Consider the following 14,705-nt stretch of genomic DNA (forward strand, 5'->3'; position numbering starts at 1 on the left):
TACGATCCTGCGCCCAGCCCCTTGTCCGCAGCACCCCTCGTGTCCAGCCAGCACTACTTTGTTTAGCGTGTCCTCCCGCCGGCATGATTGAGTTGTCGCAAAAGCCAAGAGGTGGTCACACGACAAGAAGGAAGACGAAACGGGGTCATGAGTGGCATGAGTGGAGGGGTGGTTTTGCGATAAGTCGAAGATGGGCTTGGGCAACATGGGGGATAGATGACCCCCCCGCAGTTCAAGGTTCGGTGAATTTCGGCTTGCGAGGACAGATATAAACCGTATCATCCGTCATACCATTTGTTGTGCGCCTTCTTGTTCGTCATCAAGGCGATAAGCAGGATTCGCTACACCTACCATCGATTTATCTTGCAAAGACCACCCACCTACCCACCGTACCACCGTACCAACCTCTACGACGGCTATTTCCGGGAGAAACCACTCGAAATCCTCCGATCAGGGACAACACCAGGCCCGGAGGTGAAGCTTCGCGGGATCAGATTTTATCTGTGCCAGCCAGGAGCGACGAGGGGAACGGGCGAACAAACACGCATCCCCCTCCTGCCTCGCACCCAGATCCCAGAGCAGGTCCAGCCATTCCTCACAATTTCAGAATTTCCCAAGGTCCCAAGGATGGTTCCCAAGATCTCGACCACGAGCAACGACGGCAGCGTCGGTCACTCTAGGTCGACAGATTACCCATCCTCTCCTCGCACACCTACCCTATCGTCTACCCTCAGTCCTCGACTCAAGGCCAGTCGAGCTAGCGGTAGTGGTCGTTCTCCCGACATCAGTCCGCACCGTCTACCTCCTCGACTTGATGCCGGACAAGCCGGGGGGCTAGCATCATCATCATTACCTCCTCCTCAGATCTACGCCAACGGGCACGTAATTCTCAACGACGAGCAAGACCCCCTCAACCAATTCGACCTGGGCCCTGACGATCAGTACAACCGGGGGTATATCCATCATAACAGCACCGAGCTGGACGAAAAGTACCGAGACCTCGTTCATAACCAGCTCAGACTAGGACCAGGGTACGACGGCAGGGCCGTATCGTATGGACCTGCTACCCCTCCCGATCGTTCGACTAGACAATCTGGAAATCGATCGTCGCCGGGACATTCGACGCTGGGACTGACCATGCCAGATTCTCCGGGAAGGAGACGTTCATATGTGGGAGCATGGCAGCAACCCAGTCGATCCAGCATTAGCATGGAGGATCCGGCGGTCTATGCCCGGGTAGTCGATAGACGTCCTGGAGTCTCGTCTTCCGGCCTGAGGTCGTTCTTGGTCAACCCCCTGGCTGTCCCGACGAGCCATCCTTATTTGCGCGTACTGGCGACCATCGTCGTCTACGGTCTCACGCTCACGGTCGTATCGAGCTGGCTGGGCAACACCTCTGCCGTCGTCGACTCGTCCCTACTTCAACGAATAAAAGGTCAATCTTCCCTCTCGGACTCGGAGATAACCAGGCTGGCCGAGGAGCTCCGACTGTCTTCGTCTTTCCCGCTCCCACCTAACCGACCTGTCGATAGGTATGGATCTCCCAACGCTGCGTACCGTGCGTTATACCCGTTGGCACCTCCGCCAGCCCCGTTCCCGGCTCTGAGGGCGACGCATTTCTTGCCGGACCGATGTCTCGAAGGGTGGTTTGCACATGGGGAGATTCTGTGTTCCAGACACGAGATAGGGGAGGAAGATCAACTGTAAGTCGGAATGACCCACGACGAGGTAGCTTTCAAGTGCCGGGTGTTCGAGATCAGCGAGACTGATATTCTGCTCGTTTCCAGTGACGTGACCTGGCTCTGGGTCAACGGTAGCGACCCTCGATGGGAAGCCCAGATGATCGCCGAGCGCGAGGCCAAGGGGATCTATTCGCCTGCGCACCATTTCAGGGAGAACAACGAGTTGATGTACTCGATGCGGAGCGTGCTCGCCAATATGCCGGGTCGATTGAGGACGTTTCACTTGATCACGGCGGATTACGCGTTTGATACCCGGACGGACTTGCAATTGTTGCCCAAGTCTCCAGAGGCGTTGAGGGAGCTCGAGTCGTTGGCGGAACAGAAATTCCGACCGGATGGGAAATGGACAAAGTCGGGAGAGCCTACAGCAGCGGTGGAGGAGGACGGGCTTGAGCAGCGGGACGTAGGGGACGATCTGGAATCACGGAAAGAACAACCGGCGGCTCGGAAACCCAGGGTCATCTCGAGCAAACTCTCAGGCTGGTTGAACTCGGCATGGAGGGTCGCCCAGGTTCCGACTTGGTTGAATTTCGAGAGGATCGACCTGGCCGACCCTCAACATCCTTTGCATCATTTTTACCAGAACCCGAGTCTACCCAAAAAGCCCGTAACGTCCCACTTGCACACGACGTCACATCCCTCGTTACGCTACGCGGTCCATTCCGAGATTTTCCACTTGCCCACACACAAAAAGTCGGCTACGGAAAAGGCCGCCTCGGGACTCGGCGCGCCAGAGTACAAGGAGGACGAGTGGAAGAAGAACGCGCTGCCCACGTTCAACTCGATGGCCATCGAGAGCAAGATCGGTTGGCTCTGGGGTCTGTCGGACGTCTCCCTCGCTCTGAACGATGATCAGTTCTTCCTGAAACCGTATGCCGTATCGGACTGGTGGTCAGGAATCTACGGTACAGTGCTTCGACTGGACTACAACTACAACCAACAGGTCCGACCTCTTTTAGACAAGAAATTCCTCAACAACGCGGGGGAGAATGGGGGGCTGTATCATGCCAACTGGTTACTCAGCCAACGGTTCCCGAAGCGTTTGAGACCGTACTTTGCCCATGTGCCCAAGGTCATCACCCGGGGTCTGCATCATGAAGCTTCGATCATGTTCAAGGACGCTCTGACCACGTCGGCTCAACGGAAGTTTCGAGAACTGGTTGATGGCGAGGGAGATGTTCATATGCAGTGGCTATTGATGGCGCTCAGGATCGAAAGGTGGAGGGAAGCCATGCTGTGGACCTGGGTGGTGGCGCGGGTAGGGACTCGGCCTGCTTGGGGCGAAAACAAGGGAGGGCAGATCGGGATCTGGGGAGACGAGGCGAGGGACGATATCAAGGAGCTCTTCGGGGTGACGGATGAGGACGACGACGTCATCGAGATCGAGGTCACTAGGGGTGAAAGATGGACCATGGAGAAGGACCGGATGGCAGGGAACCTGGAGGGCGCCGGTTGGGAGGCTCCTAAGAATACCGAGTTTCTGTGGTGTGAGTCGTCGTCTGTGGAGAACCCGAGAATTAACTCGAAACTGACGACATCGCCTTGGACCAGCTTCGATGGACGGTCATATCCCTCCCCTCTTGCCCTTTGGCGTGCCCAAGGAGAACAATGACGTATGCAAGATCGGCCTGGACAGGTGTCTGGGTCGATTCTGGTCAGCAAACGAAAACGTCACGGCAGACGACATGTTCAAGCGGTTGGCATTCAGCTACCCTGCCTGTGGCGACTGCTGTGAGTGTGCTGTTTTGAGTTGGTCGTCCTGAAGTCATGGCTGATTTGTAGCTACTGTATTTAGTCTTGACGGCACTGGTGACTTCGTCCGGACCTCTTGGCCTGTCGGCCATCTTCCCTCCTGCCGAGATGATCTACAAAACCCGGGCGGACGACGAGCACCTCCGGAAGATCGACTATCTCGCCCCACCCCACCTCCCGCTGACGGCTACATGGCAAGAAGCCGATTTCTCTCTCGAGAGCGTCTTGTCCGAGAGCACCTTACCTGGGGAACCCGTAAAGCTTAGACGATGGTCGATGCAGCTCTTGTCGCGGTACTTGTACATGTCAGGAAAGACGCCCAGTCATTTCCACATGGCTAGAAATCCAGAGCATGTACAGGGCGTCTTCAAGATGGTTGACAAGGCCAAAGACGTGAGTCCGCTCGCGACCAGCGTATAGCTCGGCTGTTTTGGCTCAGTAGCTGACTGGAGCGAGTTTCTTGTTGTCAGGTCGCGCTGCTAGGATTCAATGACGATATCGACAAAGACTACGAGGAGACGAGACGTCTCATGATCGAATGGTTCGGGAAGAAGTGGCCCGTACCCGCCGTTTGGGAAAAGGGTTGGAAGCCGAATCGATCCTAACAGACCAACCGCAGAATGATAACACAACAAAACAAGACACCCTTCCGAGACACCCCAGCTCGACGCCTTTTCGACAATCCCTCTAATTTCCATCACATACTACATACCTCTTCTACGCATCATACACCATCTTGACTGTACTTGACGTTTGACTGTAACGAACCCTATCATGAACGACCATACGATACGATCACACCACCCAATATCTAGTGCGCTTGATGTGTTTTCTCTTTCCGCGGTGCACGCCCGTGGCGGCTCTGGCCCAAGGATCCTTCTCGCAACCGAGATCGAGACGTGGCATAGCGCGGAAGCAAATCGAGGGGAATGAGTGTGAGAAACTGGGGGGAGCGCGTACGTCATGCTCTGGCAGGGTGGGAGCGTAGCTTCAGGAGGATATAACCATCAACTTTGATCAAGATCAACTCCACAGCTCACCGCGAATCCAACTATTCCTCTTTCTCTTCCCACCAAAAACCTCCTTACTAAACCACCCCAGAACAACAAATGTGAGTCATACAATCTACAATTCCTGGCAGTCCCGTTCTAAAGCTCTTGCTATGGACCCTGGCGAGCTCGGAGCTCTCCCATACCCTGTTTCCTGCCTATTCCCGCTCTCCATTCTCATCATTCATTCCGACCGTTGACTTACCCGCAGTTCTGTTTCTCTCCTTGTCATGTTCCCTACTACCATCCGTAACTTTGCCGTATCAGCTCGATCCAACATGTCGTAAGTCACTAAACGAAAAATTTTGGGGATGCTGCGGGACAAACGTGTCTGATCCGAAATCTCTTTCAATTGAATGTCGCATCAACAGCAAGGTCTTCTTCGATATCGCCATCAACGGTGCCCCCGCCGGCAAGATCACTTTCGAGTTGTTCGACGACGTTGTTCCCAAGACCGCCGCCAACTTCCGTGCTCTCTGCACTGGTGAGAAGGGATTCGGATACGCCGGATCGAGCTTCCACCGAGTCATCCGTGAGTGCGATATACTCTGTTGTCTTGGACACAACATCCATGCTGATTCAACAATCTTCCTTTTCGACGACTTGCAGCCCAGTTCATGCTCCAGGGAGGTGACTTCACCAACCATAACGGAACCGGTGGAAAGTCCATCTACGGCAACAAGTTCGCCGACGAGAACTTCAAGTTGACCCACACCGTAAGTTCAATCAAACACGATCAGCTTGTCGAATTGTAGGATCGTACTAACGCCGCTGCCGACCGTGCTATAGCAACCCGGACTTTTGTCCATGGCCAACGCCGGACCCAACACCAACGGATCCCAGTTCTTCATCACCACCGTCAAGACCTCGTGGTTGGACGGAAAGCACGTCGTTTTCGGCAAGGTCGTTGACAACTACGACTTGGTCAAGAAGATCGAGTCTTACGGTTCCGACTCCGGTAGTACGTACCAGCTCGCCGCAGATCATGTCCGAAACGCAGAGCTGATCGCGGCTTTTCTTGCGCTACTTCACAGAGCCCAAGGCCGAGGTCAAGATCACCAACTCTGGTACCTGTTAAACAAACTCTATCAGAGTTTGAACGACCGATCTTGTCTAATCTCGTTGTTCTGCGTCTATCGGGGACACGCGAATGAAATGAAATGAATCGATAACTCGCGTGCGGAGCGCAATCAACCTATGATATGAGCAACAGTCCAAGCCTTATTTGAATGGATGTAGTGTCGATGTTCCCAGCGATACTGAGCCCCTGACAACGTATGGGGTCGCTCGCCGGAGATGATGAAGTCGCTGGTCACCGCATTTCTGATTCTAGAGAGGGAGCGCCGGCTTGCCAGACTACATTCCATCTTGCGATCTCGTTGCCTATAGCCCTACCGTTTATAGTGAAGGAAACACAACGTAAGGCATGTACGGTCCGGGCGATGTCTCCTTTCATATTCATACGGTAAGCTATACAGATGGATACGATCCTATCTAACCGTGAACCTGTCAGAACTGTGAGGCTGTACCCACGACGGACGTTTGAGATTGGCTAGAGCCGTACTCTGCGCTTGAGGATATGAAATCCAAAGCTTCTCCGGCTAGTGCTGACAGCGATGGATTGCTTCGATCGCTTTGCAATGATTCCAGCTCGAGCCGAGTCTGGATCTCATCGGTTGTATTGGGGGCTTCGCCGTCGCTGTACTGCCAGCGTCGCCAAACAAACTTGAATCGATCCCAAGACCCTCCCGACACCAGGATGATGATTTGACGGGCCTTATTCGTAACTCTTGCTTCTGCCTCGGCTGAATGATCCGGATAGTCTGACAAAAGCTCGGTGACGCCATCTTTGAACTGTTCGAAGATGTCTAAAGCGTTTTCTCGCCATCTAAGGAATTCCTTACCACTCCGGTCGTATGGCTTGTACCATGGGCTTCTCCAGCCTTCATGTTGGAAAACCTTTCGAGAATTCTCGAGAATGTCAAGCCAACTCCCGAAAACCTTGTCCTTCGGCAAGTCCTTATCCAGTTCTTTCGACAGCCCCTCATGCAACATTTGTGCCGCTTCAATTGTGGAAAGAATTATATAGGTTCGTATGGCTATGAGAGCTTCTGGAGTGTAGATGGACCAATGAGAGGCCACATTACGATTGTCAAAGTGTTTGGTCACTTCCTCCTTGATGCGTCCCAGATCCCCTTCGCCGTCCCTCCAGGCGTCCTCAAGCTTGGTGTTTAGCTGGACGCAACGTTCGGTCAGGTCAAGATTGGTACTGGATGATTCTTTGCGAAGGAACGTGTAGACCAACTCCTGCGCTGCTAGTCTATGCCTATACACATCTTGGCCAAAGGCGAGGGTCCGCTCCTCCATGATTGTTTATTGTCGAAAGGTGCTGGTCGGAAGGATGGTCTCCGGATCTGTGAGGCGGTTCAGTTGACAGCCATCACTCCCATGAGGCTCGTTGCCGCCAGTACTGATATATATCATGGAGATGCCGCAGTACAGCTTTTCCTTTGATTCGCTGGCAGAAGCTATACCCCACCCGATGTTGTGACCTCGCCTTTGCCCTGTCCTCGACCGCTGCGAGGCAGAGAAGAAAGGAGCTATGAATTCGCCAATCTCCGGATGCGCCCGAGTAGCCCATTATGCACCGATACACCGAAGAACGCCGATAAGTTGAGATATATCAAGGATGGTCTCTTGTACCTGCAGCGGTCAATACAAAAGTGACCGTGTTGTATCTGTACACCTATTATCGATGTTTCAGGTCGAATGCCACGCGCGCTGCGCCTCACTCTTCGGGTTCCTTGGTGGAATTGGTGGCTCATGGCTAGCGAATTTTGAAACCGTGGCTAACTTTACGCAAGGTACAGAACAATCGCACGATCCTGTCCAGCCCCTCCTCTTCCTGAGCCTTACATTCCATCCTATATGGGATTCATCGCGACATCGAAGTTTTGACAAACGACAGTCTCGAAAATCCGAGCTCACCATTATGGCTAAAGCGAATCGCGCCTTCGAGACGTCTTGACAGATCAGCTTGTTGCTTGCCTTTCAGAGCGAAGCCAAGACAGTTCACGCCCTAGCCAATCCTCTGCCACTCGTCAAGCTAACATGCAGTACGACTCTACCGTTCATTTCGTCCATCGGGTCTGATTGCTCGCTGCGCACGCATCGATCATACCAAAAAGAGTCGGGGGTTACTTTTTACAAGTTCTCGTTTTAGCCACACAATCCTTCCATCAAACCTTCTACTTGGGCTTGTCTTGAACTGCACGACGAGAGATTAGAAGCATATCAAAATCAGCGATCTCGTCCAACAAACCAGTTGATGACCAGTGAGTTCGCCGGGACTTACCGTTCAACAACAAAGTGTTGGCATCCAAGACGACCTTGTTCCCACTGGTGCCCAACATGCTAGCGATATCCCTGGCCGCCTCCAGCTTTCGGAGCTCCAAGAAACCCTTGTTAGCCTTGATGGCGTCGCTGATCAGTTCGGCCGATCGGGCTTCTCCCTGGGCTCGGACGATAATGGATTGCTGTAAGTCGAAGGGGGGTTAGAACCGTAGTCAAGTATGCTTGATTGGTAGAGAAAATCTCTTACCTTCTCCTGGATGGCCTGGTCTACCAAGAAGGCAGCTCGCTGAGCGATCTGTTGTGCGACCTGCTTGGCTATGGACCGTCGCAACAACAGAATTAGTTACCATTGGGCGTATGAAAATGTAGCATGAGTAACTAACCCTCTACGGCGTGGGTGAATTCTGGGCTGAAAGCGACGTGCGTGATCGAAACGTCATCGAGGATCAAGTTGAACCTCCTTGCTCGCTTCATCAGGTTGTCCCTGACCAATCTCGACACCTGAACGAGCGCATTGCATATCAGCATCTTGGCAACTCGGGGGGATAAGCGAGAGAAACGGGACTGACCATCTCTCGCTGCGTGATCAGCTGACTGGCGTTGAACTGCGCAGTAACCGACTTCAAGACCTCGTTGACGATCGAGGGGAGTACTCGTTCGTCATAGTCGGTTCCAAGCTCTCGGTAGCTGAAAGAAGCGTAAACGGCGTGATCCTTAGCAAGTGATCAGTGAGCTGCGAGGCACGAGACGATACTCACATAGTGGGAAGGTCCTCTACAGAGGGTCGGGAGAGGACACGACAGGTGATGTTGACCATCTGTAGATCTACAAATCAGGAATGCAAATAATGATTAGCTTCTGCTAGGGAATGGAGGAAGGTAAGAAGAGGCGTCAACGGCTCACCCTTGGTTCCGGTCAATGAAGCAATGTTCCTGGGCTTGGCCCTGACATCGTAAATGATAGGGCTCTCCAACCAAGGGATCTGAGATTTTGGCGAAATCGAAGTGGGCGTCAATGGGCTGTCATGCTTTTCGGAAGACACTTGTTCAGCATTGAGGGGTGTCTGCTCACGTTGAAATGGGTTCCTTCAGGGTAGATGGTCGAGCCGATACCATTCAATCTATACGAGACGAGACAGGGACAGATACAGTAAGTTTCCAGTCTAGATGTCAAGGGGCGAAGAAGCAAAGCGGGGATATGCTGCTTACCGGGTGTACTTGATCGCTCGGTGTCCTCCGTCGACTATCGCAGAGGTATCCAAACAGCATCAGCCTCCATCATACAGCTATCCAGTTGATAGGAAACCAATCTGAACTCACCGTTAAAGATACTCTGGTTGATAGCGAATCCACCGATGGCGAGCGTAACAAGCAACCCGCCTCCGGCCATGAACCCCTTCAGACCTCCGGGTCCACCGGCACCTCCTGGACCGCCCTTGCCGCCGAATCCACCTCCACTACGTTGAGCTTTGGCGAACTGCACGGCGAGCCTTTGCAGTGCTTCTCGACCTGAAAAGAAGCAGGAGTGTAGATGTAAGAGCCTTAGTATCGAGCGAGTTGTGCGGGATGACGAAAGCGTCGAGGATCGCCCCCCGGAAGTTGCCGATCGACTCACCTGATTGAGGGTTCATTTGATTAGATTGATTGATGAGTGACGTCGATGTGATTATAAGAAGGAGAGGCCTTCAACGATCCTACTTGATGAGATGTCGTTCATTTGTATGCGAGTCCACCGTTTCTCGATCGAAATCGCTGATCGAGCGCCCGTGAACCTGCTGCTGAGCGGCGAGAGTTGGGAAGGGCCAAGGGAAGTGTGTGCCGTAAGTTTTATGCGTTTCATCCCTCTGTTATTCGTTATCAAGTCAACATCACCGTCGTGCCTCATTGCTCATCATCGTTGCGAATCTTGCAGGAAACATCGACATCGAGCTCGTGAGCTCGTGATCCTCGTCGACCACAAAGGAAGCTGAAACGATCCAGACTTACATATACACCTCACTTGAACACTCTCTACCGGTCTGAATTCTGTCAAACTTGCATACAACTAGCTTACTACTGATATCCCCGACATTCGACACAACTGCAATTATGTCCTCTTCATCAACAAGACCTTCCCCAGTGCTCGAACACGCTCTGAACTTGCCCATCTTCAAATTCCTCAAGGACAAACGGGTCGTCCTCGCTTCCTCTTCTCCAAGGAGGAAAGAACTCCTCGACCTGAGTGTGAGCTGCATTCCATCTATATCTCCCCATTCCGTCGCCCGTGATGTTAGCTCGCAGTCGAGGACTGCTCCATTCCGAATCGTTCAAACCGCTGATTGTCGTCGCCTTTCCTGAACGTAGGGCCTGAAACCGGAGATCATCCCCAGCGAGTTTCCGGAAAACCTGCCGAAATCCATGTTCGCGCACGCTCTGGCCGAGTACCCCATTGCGACCGTAAGCTCGCATTTGCCTTTTCGATGCACAAAGGGCTTGCTAATGAAATCTGCGTCTCTTGGTTACCGTCATCGTCTGGAATCAATCGCGATTCGATGCAACTCAGGCGGGAGAGAAGGTAGGTCCTGTCCTTGTCCATATCGCGCTGTCTAAATAGCGAGTATTGAGATGCTAATCGTCGTCACGCCTGCATTCTTCAGGCCTTGGAAGTTTACGAGAGGCTCGTCAAGGCGGACGATCGCGATGCACCTGATCTGGTCATCGGCGGTGAGTCCAGCCTTACGCTTTGGCTTCAATTGAGCCCATGGTGTTGATGTTGATAACGATCATCTCTTTCAACACATCGTCTGATATTGATCGATTGAATTCACCATCTCTTACCGATCGACTTCGCACTGCATCTTGATCCTTGAAATGCCTAACATCGACATACACTGGGAAACCGTCCCGACATGCAGCCGACACGGTGATCATCTTCCCCCCTCAGTCCAAGGACCCCGACTCGCGAACGGCATTGGAACCGGTTGAAGAGTCGAAGGTCTTTGAAAAGCCGTTTGACAAGGACGATCATGTGAGTGGAGCTCAGGGCGAGTCGTTACGACGGGGTTGATGCTGAGTCCATATGCATACGTTTTCGAAGTTGAGGATGTTGCAGGATCTGAACGGGAAGACATGCGAGATCGTCACGGGGGTCACAATAGGTAAGTCTAGCCTGATACGCACGGTGTGAGTAGCGAAACTGTGATTCATGGCTGACTTGATGACGGTTCAAATGCTTGTAGTCTACCCTACGCTCGGTGCGCCGGGTTACAAGCTACAGTAAGCCCTCCTTCTGCTTCTCCCCTTGATACTTGTCGGATAGGAAGCGCTGACGGGATCGAACCCATGTCGAACAGGTCCATCTCGGTCTCGACAATCGCGCACTTCCGAGAGAACACCGTGAGTTTCCATACAAGCAGTACGCTTATCACTGGATAGTTCGAGCTGACGCAGCACATGGTTTACATCTTCATCTCTGTAGGACGCCGAGTTGAAGGCGTACGTCGAGCATGGAGAAGGGATCGATCGAGCGGGCGGGTTTGCCATCCAGGTACGCTAGGACAGTCCAACCTTTTTCTCGGTGTTCTCCGGGACCTCGCTGACTTTCCCGAACGCTTCACCTATCCTGTTGTATAGGGCGCCGGTGGGTTCCTCGTCAAGTCGGTCGAGGGCGACTGGAACAACGTGGTAGGCTTCCCCGTCTGGGAGTTTTGGCATTGGCTGGGCGACCTGTTGGAGGACGACGTGTTCAACGAGTGATCTACTGGGTTACGGTCGGAAGGCGGCGTTACGTAAACGATGGACTTTGTATTGTATCTTGTACCAACGACGAAGACGATGTAGAGTAGCTAGATACTAGAATAGTGTCGATCGCGAATAGCGTTCGTACGTAGTTTCATCGTCGAGCTCGGGGCGGTTAGTAACCGGTGTCCCCTCGCTCCGTTTCTCCGTCGGGTGAGATTTTGCATCCGTTTGCGCTAACTCGCTCGGCGATGATGATCGTCATCGCCATCAGTTCAGTTCAGTTCTGCGACCGAATCATCCTCTCGACCTCTCGCAGTCGGGGTCAACCATGCACAGTCTACTACTTGTATACTTGCACACAATTACACTTCCATCTTTACAATCTTCAATAAAGCAGACCAGTAGGTATAAGATTTCCCACCGCCCATACTGCACGATGGCGGAACAAGAACCTCTACTGAACAAAGCCAACGGCGGCGACACCTTCTCCAGGACGAGCACCAGGACCGCATACGACGATGCTGCGTCTATCACTGCCACCGTCCGCCCTACCAAGTCTTCGAGTACGAACATCAAGACTAACGACGATAAAGACGTCTGGAAACTTCCCATCTCCCAACGATCCTCGAAAGGACCCATCTTGAACAGGTTGTTGGTCATCCCGACCTTTCTCCTCGGGCTTCTAGCGATCTTCTTCATACAAGTACCGGTCTACCCTCTTTGGCCGTTGATGAGGGTGTTCGGAGACAAGAGTTGGGTCGGCAAGGTATACAATTGGGATGTCGAGTTTACGAAACAGTTGTTCGGGATGCTTCGTGAGTCGTCAAGGTCTTGGTTTCATGATGCGACACGGGCGATGCTGGGTGTGGCCAAACAAGGTTGATTGAAGACTGATAACTCACCGTGGGAACTGTGACTTTCGGCAGTGATCATGACCTTCTCCCTATTCTCCCCTACGTCGATCACCATAACGACCCCGTCTTCCGGTGCAACCTCCCTTCCTCTCTCCTCCCTCGTCGTCCGGGACCCACGGACCGGCGAACCTGTCGGCTTGAACCTTCCCAAGAACCTGATCATCATGAGCAACCACCAGTCTTACCTCGATTGGATGGTCATCTGGTTCATGGGATACATCAGCGTGGTTCCCGCACAAGCGGCGGATGGCCTTGAGGCGGCGGGAGGAGAGGCGAGCTGGAAGGAACAAGGACACGGGGCGAGGAGTATCATCATCATCTTGAAGAAACAGTTGAAGAAGCTTCCGATCGCTGGATGGGGCATGTAAGCGTCTTTTCATCTATCAAAAGCTGCGGCGTATCACTAAGGCCATCTAGCTGATCCACCCTCCTATACGTAACCTCAATGTCTCTTCTTGCCCTCTGAACTTCACCGTCCACAGGCAATTCTATAGATTCATCTTCCTCTCCCGCTCCTGGGCCGAAGACCAGAAAAACCTCACCGAAGCTCTCTCGGACTTGTCCACCAGAGGTCGGAACAGGCCGGAATCAGGATTATGGTTGACGATCTTTCCCGAGGGGACGATCACTAGCGACGAGGAGAGGGCGAAGAGCAGGAGGTTTAGCGAGAGGGAGGGCATTGTGAGTCATATCCGTCATCGCGCAATGGATAATGAGAGCTAGGTTTTGATGGTTCTATATGTATATTTCCGAACTAGCCTGACTTGATAAACCTCTTGCAACCGAGGACGACGGGCATGTTGTTCTGCCTCCGAACACTCGTACCTCAGATCCCCGACCTGAGGATTTTGGACTTGACCATCGGCTACCCTGGTGTGCCGCGTGGAGGTTACGCTCAGGAATGGTACGTTGCTCTTTACTTGCTTGCTTCCGGACATGTCGCTAAGCCTGAGAATTTTCCATTGAATCGTCAACTCGGTGTAGGTACGGTCTGAAGAGCGTATTCATGCTCGGCGTTCCTCCTCCAACGATTCACGTTCACTTGCGAATGATCGACCCTACCGACGGCTCCGTTCCAGGTGTTCTATCCACCGATACTATAAGCACAACTGCTAGCGACGATACCACTACTGAGGGAAAGCATCAACCCGCCCTGCCCGGTCTAGCGAGTGACGAAGAAGCCAAAGCGTTCGGCGAGTGGATGCGAGGAAGGTGGGCCGACAAGGAGACCTTGATGGACGGGTTCACAGCGGCGAATTGGGAAGGGTTCCACGATACCAACAACGGCGAGGCGGGTAACAAAGAAGGACTGTATGGAGAGGGGAGTGTCGAGTTTCCGATCAAGCTGTCTTAAGGTCTGAGCTCAACAGGTTTGAACCGATATGTGTGTATATGACGCCGATAAAGGCGAATGTTTGTTACGTTATGCTCAAGGGATATGGCTACGACTGTTCTTCGTAGTGCCCCTGGAACTGATCTGAGATATTGATCCCGCTACGATCCCAGTCGCGTTTCACCTACAGTAGGTGTCACTGATGATGGTTGATCATACTCGAAAAACAGTAGCACTGTCCGCTTCGATGTCAGTCTCGCACACCGATCTGCAACACTCGTCTACCCCCGCAAAGAGCATGGTCCCATCCGTCCAACGTTTCTCGGATCGGTCGGTTAAGTTGGCGTAAGCTGTCTTAACAAGCGGTAGACATGAGCGAAAATTGCTGACCTTCAGATGCGGACGGGGATCGTATTTCGTCCCGGGACATTGGATTTTTCGACGTTGTCACAGGGAGTGTTTCGGACGATGCTCATGGATCCCAAAGTCACCCGGACGTTCAATTACTACCTAAAAATCGAAGCGCAACTGGCCGACATCATGGGAGATTCGTCTCAGGTACCCGTAGTCACTTGCCTGGACGTCTTGGCCCGTCCTTACCCCGGTATCGAGGCCGTCTTTGAGTTGGGCCGATATCCAGAAAATCTAGAGGAAGTCCATGTTGATAAACCAGACGGATTGAGGGGGGATGTGGAAAGGGTTTTATAAAAGGGTGTAAGACGAGAGTGATGTTGCGGACTGATCTGAGGAAAGGAGTGTGATGTCACCGGTGGACGTGTACAGGGATTATGAGGGGTATCTCTCAAGGAATGCAGAGGGACGTGTTTCTCTATGGATCATGA

At 52.8% G+C, this 14,705-nt stretch overlaps 6 protein-coding genes across 6 annotated transcripts; 4 read left to right on the top strand and 2 right to left on the bottom strand.

The window, feature by feature from the left end:
* Positions 1 to 1,209: 1,209 nt before the first annotated feature.
* Positions 1,210 to 4,099, top strand: HD553DRAFT_277497 (uncharacterized protein; the record flags this gene model as incomplete). Its single annotated transcript, XM_046177999.1, has 5 exons — positions 1,210 to 1,703; positions 1,788 to 3,229; positions 3,294 to 3,473; positions 3,538 to 3,887; positions 3,965 to 4,099. 5 exons carry the CDS (start codon positions 1,210 to 1,212, stop codon positions 4,097 to 4,099), a joined length of 2,601 nt encoding a protein of 866 aa, XP_046033157.1.
* A 674-nt stretch (positions 4,100 to 4,773) lies between these two features.
* HD553DRAFT_329960 (cyclophilin-like domain-containing protein) lies at positions 4,774 to 5,621 on the top strand (the record flags this gene model as incomplete). Its single annotated transcript, XM_046181949.1, has 5 exons — positions 4,774 to 4,826; positions 4,915 to 5,075; positions 5,153 to 5,259; positions 5,333 to 5,504; positions 5,578 to 5,621. 5 exons carry the CDS (start codon positions 4,774 to 4,776, stop codon positions 5,619 to 5,621), a joined length of 537 nt encoding a protein of 178 aa, XP_046033158.1.
* Positions 5,622 to 6,052: 431 nt separating this feature from the next.
* On the bottom strand, positions 6,053 to 6,910 carry HD553DRAFT_345816 (uncharacterized protein; the record flags this gene model as incomplete). Its single annotated transcript, XM_046183137.1, has 1 exon — positions 6,053 to 6,910. One exon carries the CDS (start codon positions 6,908 to 6,910, stop codon positions 6,053 to 6,055), a length of 858 nt encoding a protein of 285 aa, XP_046033159.1.
* A 446-nt stretch (positions 6,911 to 7,356) lies between these two features.
* HD553DRAFT_289398 (putative proteolysis and peptidolysis-related protein) lies at positions 7,357 to 9,707 on the bottom strand. Its single transcript, XM_046178322.1, has 11 exons — positions 9,512 to 9,707; positions 9,217 to 9,405; positions 9,106 to 9,139; positions 8,969 to 9,017; positions 8,801 to 8,879; positions 8,656 to 8,722; positions 8,467 to 8,584; positions 8,281 to 8,398; positions 8,145 to 8,212; positions 7,899 to 8,079; positions 7,357 to 7,811 (listed from the first exon to the last, which is right to left on the bottom strand). Exons 1-11 carry the CDS (start codon positions 9,525 to 9,527, stop codon positions 7,792 to 7,794), a joined length of 939 nt encoding a protein of 312 aa, XP_046033160.1. The 5' UTR covers positions 9,528 to 9,707; the 3' UTR covers positions 7,357 to 7,791.
* A 69-nt stretch (positions 9,708 to 9,776) lies between these two features.
* HD553DRAFT_319030 (inosine triphosphate pyrophosphatase-like protein) lies at positions 9,777 to 11,779 on the top strand. Its single transcript, XM_046180954.1, has 10 exons — positions 9,777 to 10,119; positions 10,240 to 10,332; positions 10,439 to 10,450; positions 10,533 to 10,599; positions 10,791 to 10,903; positions 10,973 to 11,033; positions 11,115 to 11,151; positions 11,229 to 11,271; positions 11,354 to 11,422; positions 11,509 to 11,779. Exons 1-10 carry the CDS (start codon positions 9,985 to 9,987, stop codon positions 11,629 to 11,631), a joined length of 753 nt encoding a protein of 250 aa, XP_046033161.1. The 5' UTR covers positions 9,777 to 9,984; the 3' UTR covers positions 11,632 to 11,779.
* Positions 11,780 to 12,052: 273 nt separating this feature from the next.
* HD553DRAFT_345819 (uncharacterized protein) lies at positions 12,053 to 13,884 on the top strand (the record flags this gene model as incomplete). The annotated part of the gene is made up of 5 exons (XM_046183138.1): positions 12,053 to 12,431; positions 12,543 to 12,894; positions 13,013 to 13,211; positions 13,289 to 13,434; positions 13,515 to 13,884. The coding sequence occupies 5 exons, from the start codon at positions 12,053 to 12,055 to the stop codon at positions 13,882 to 13,884; spliced, it is 1,446 nt and encodes a 481-aa protein (XP_046033162.1).
* Positions 13,885 to 14,705: the final 821 nt, after the last annotated feature.

Source organism: Filobasidium floriforme, assembly GCF_021052385.1.
Source record: "Filobasidium floriforme strain CBS 6241 chromosome Unknown HD553scaffold_26, whole genome shotgun sequence".
Classification (NCBI taxonomy): Eukaryota; Fungi; Basidiomycota; class Tremellomycetes; order Filobasidiales; family Filobasidiaceae; genus Filobasidium; species Filobasidium floriforme.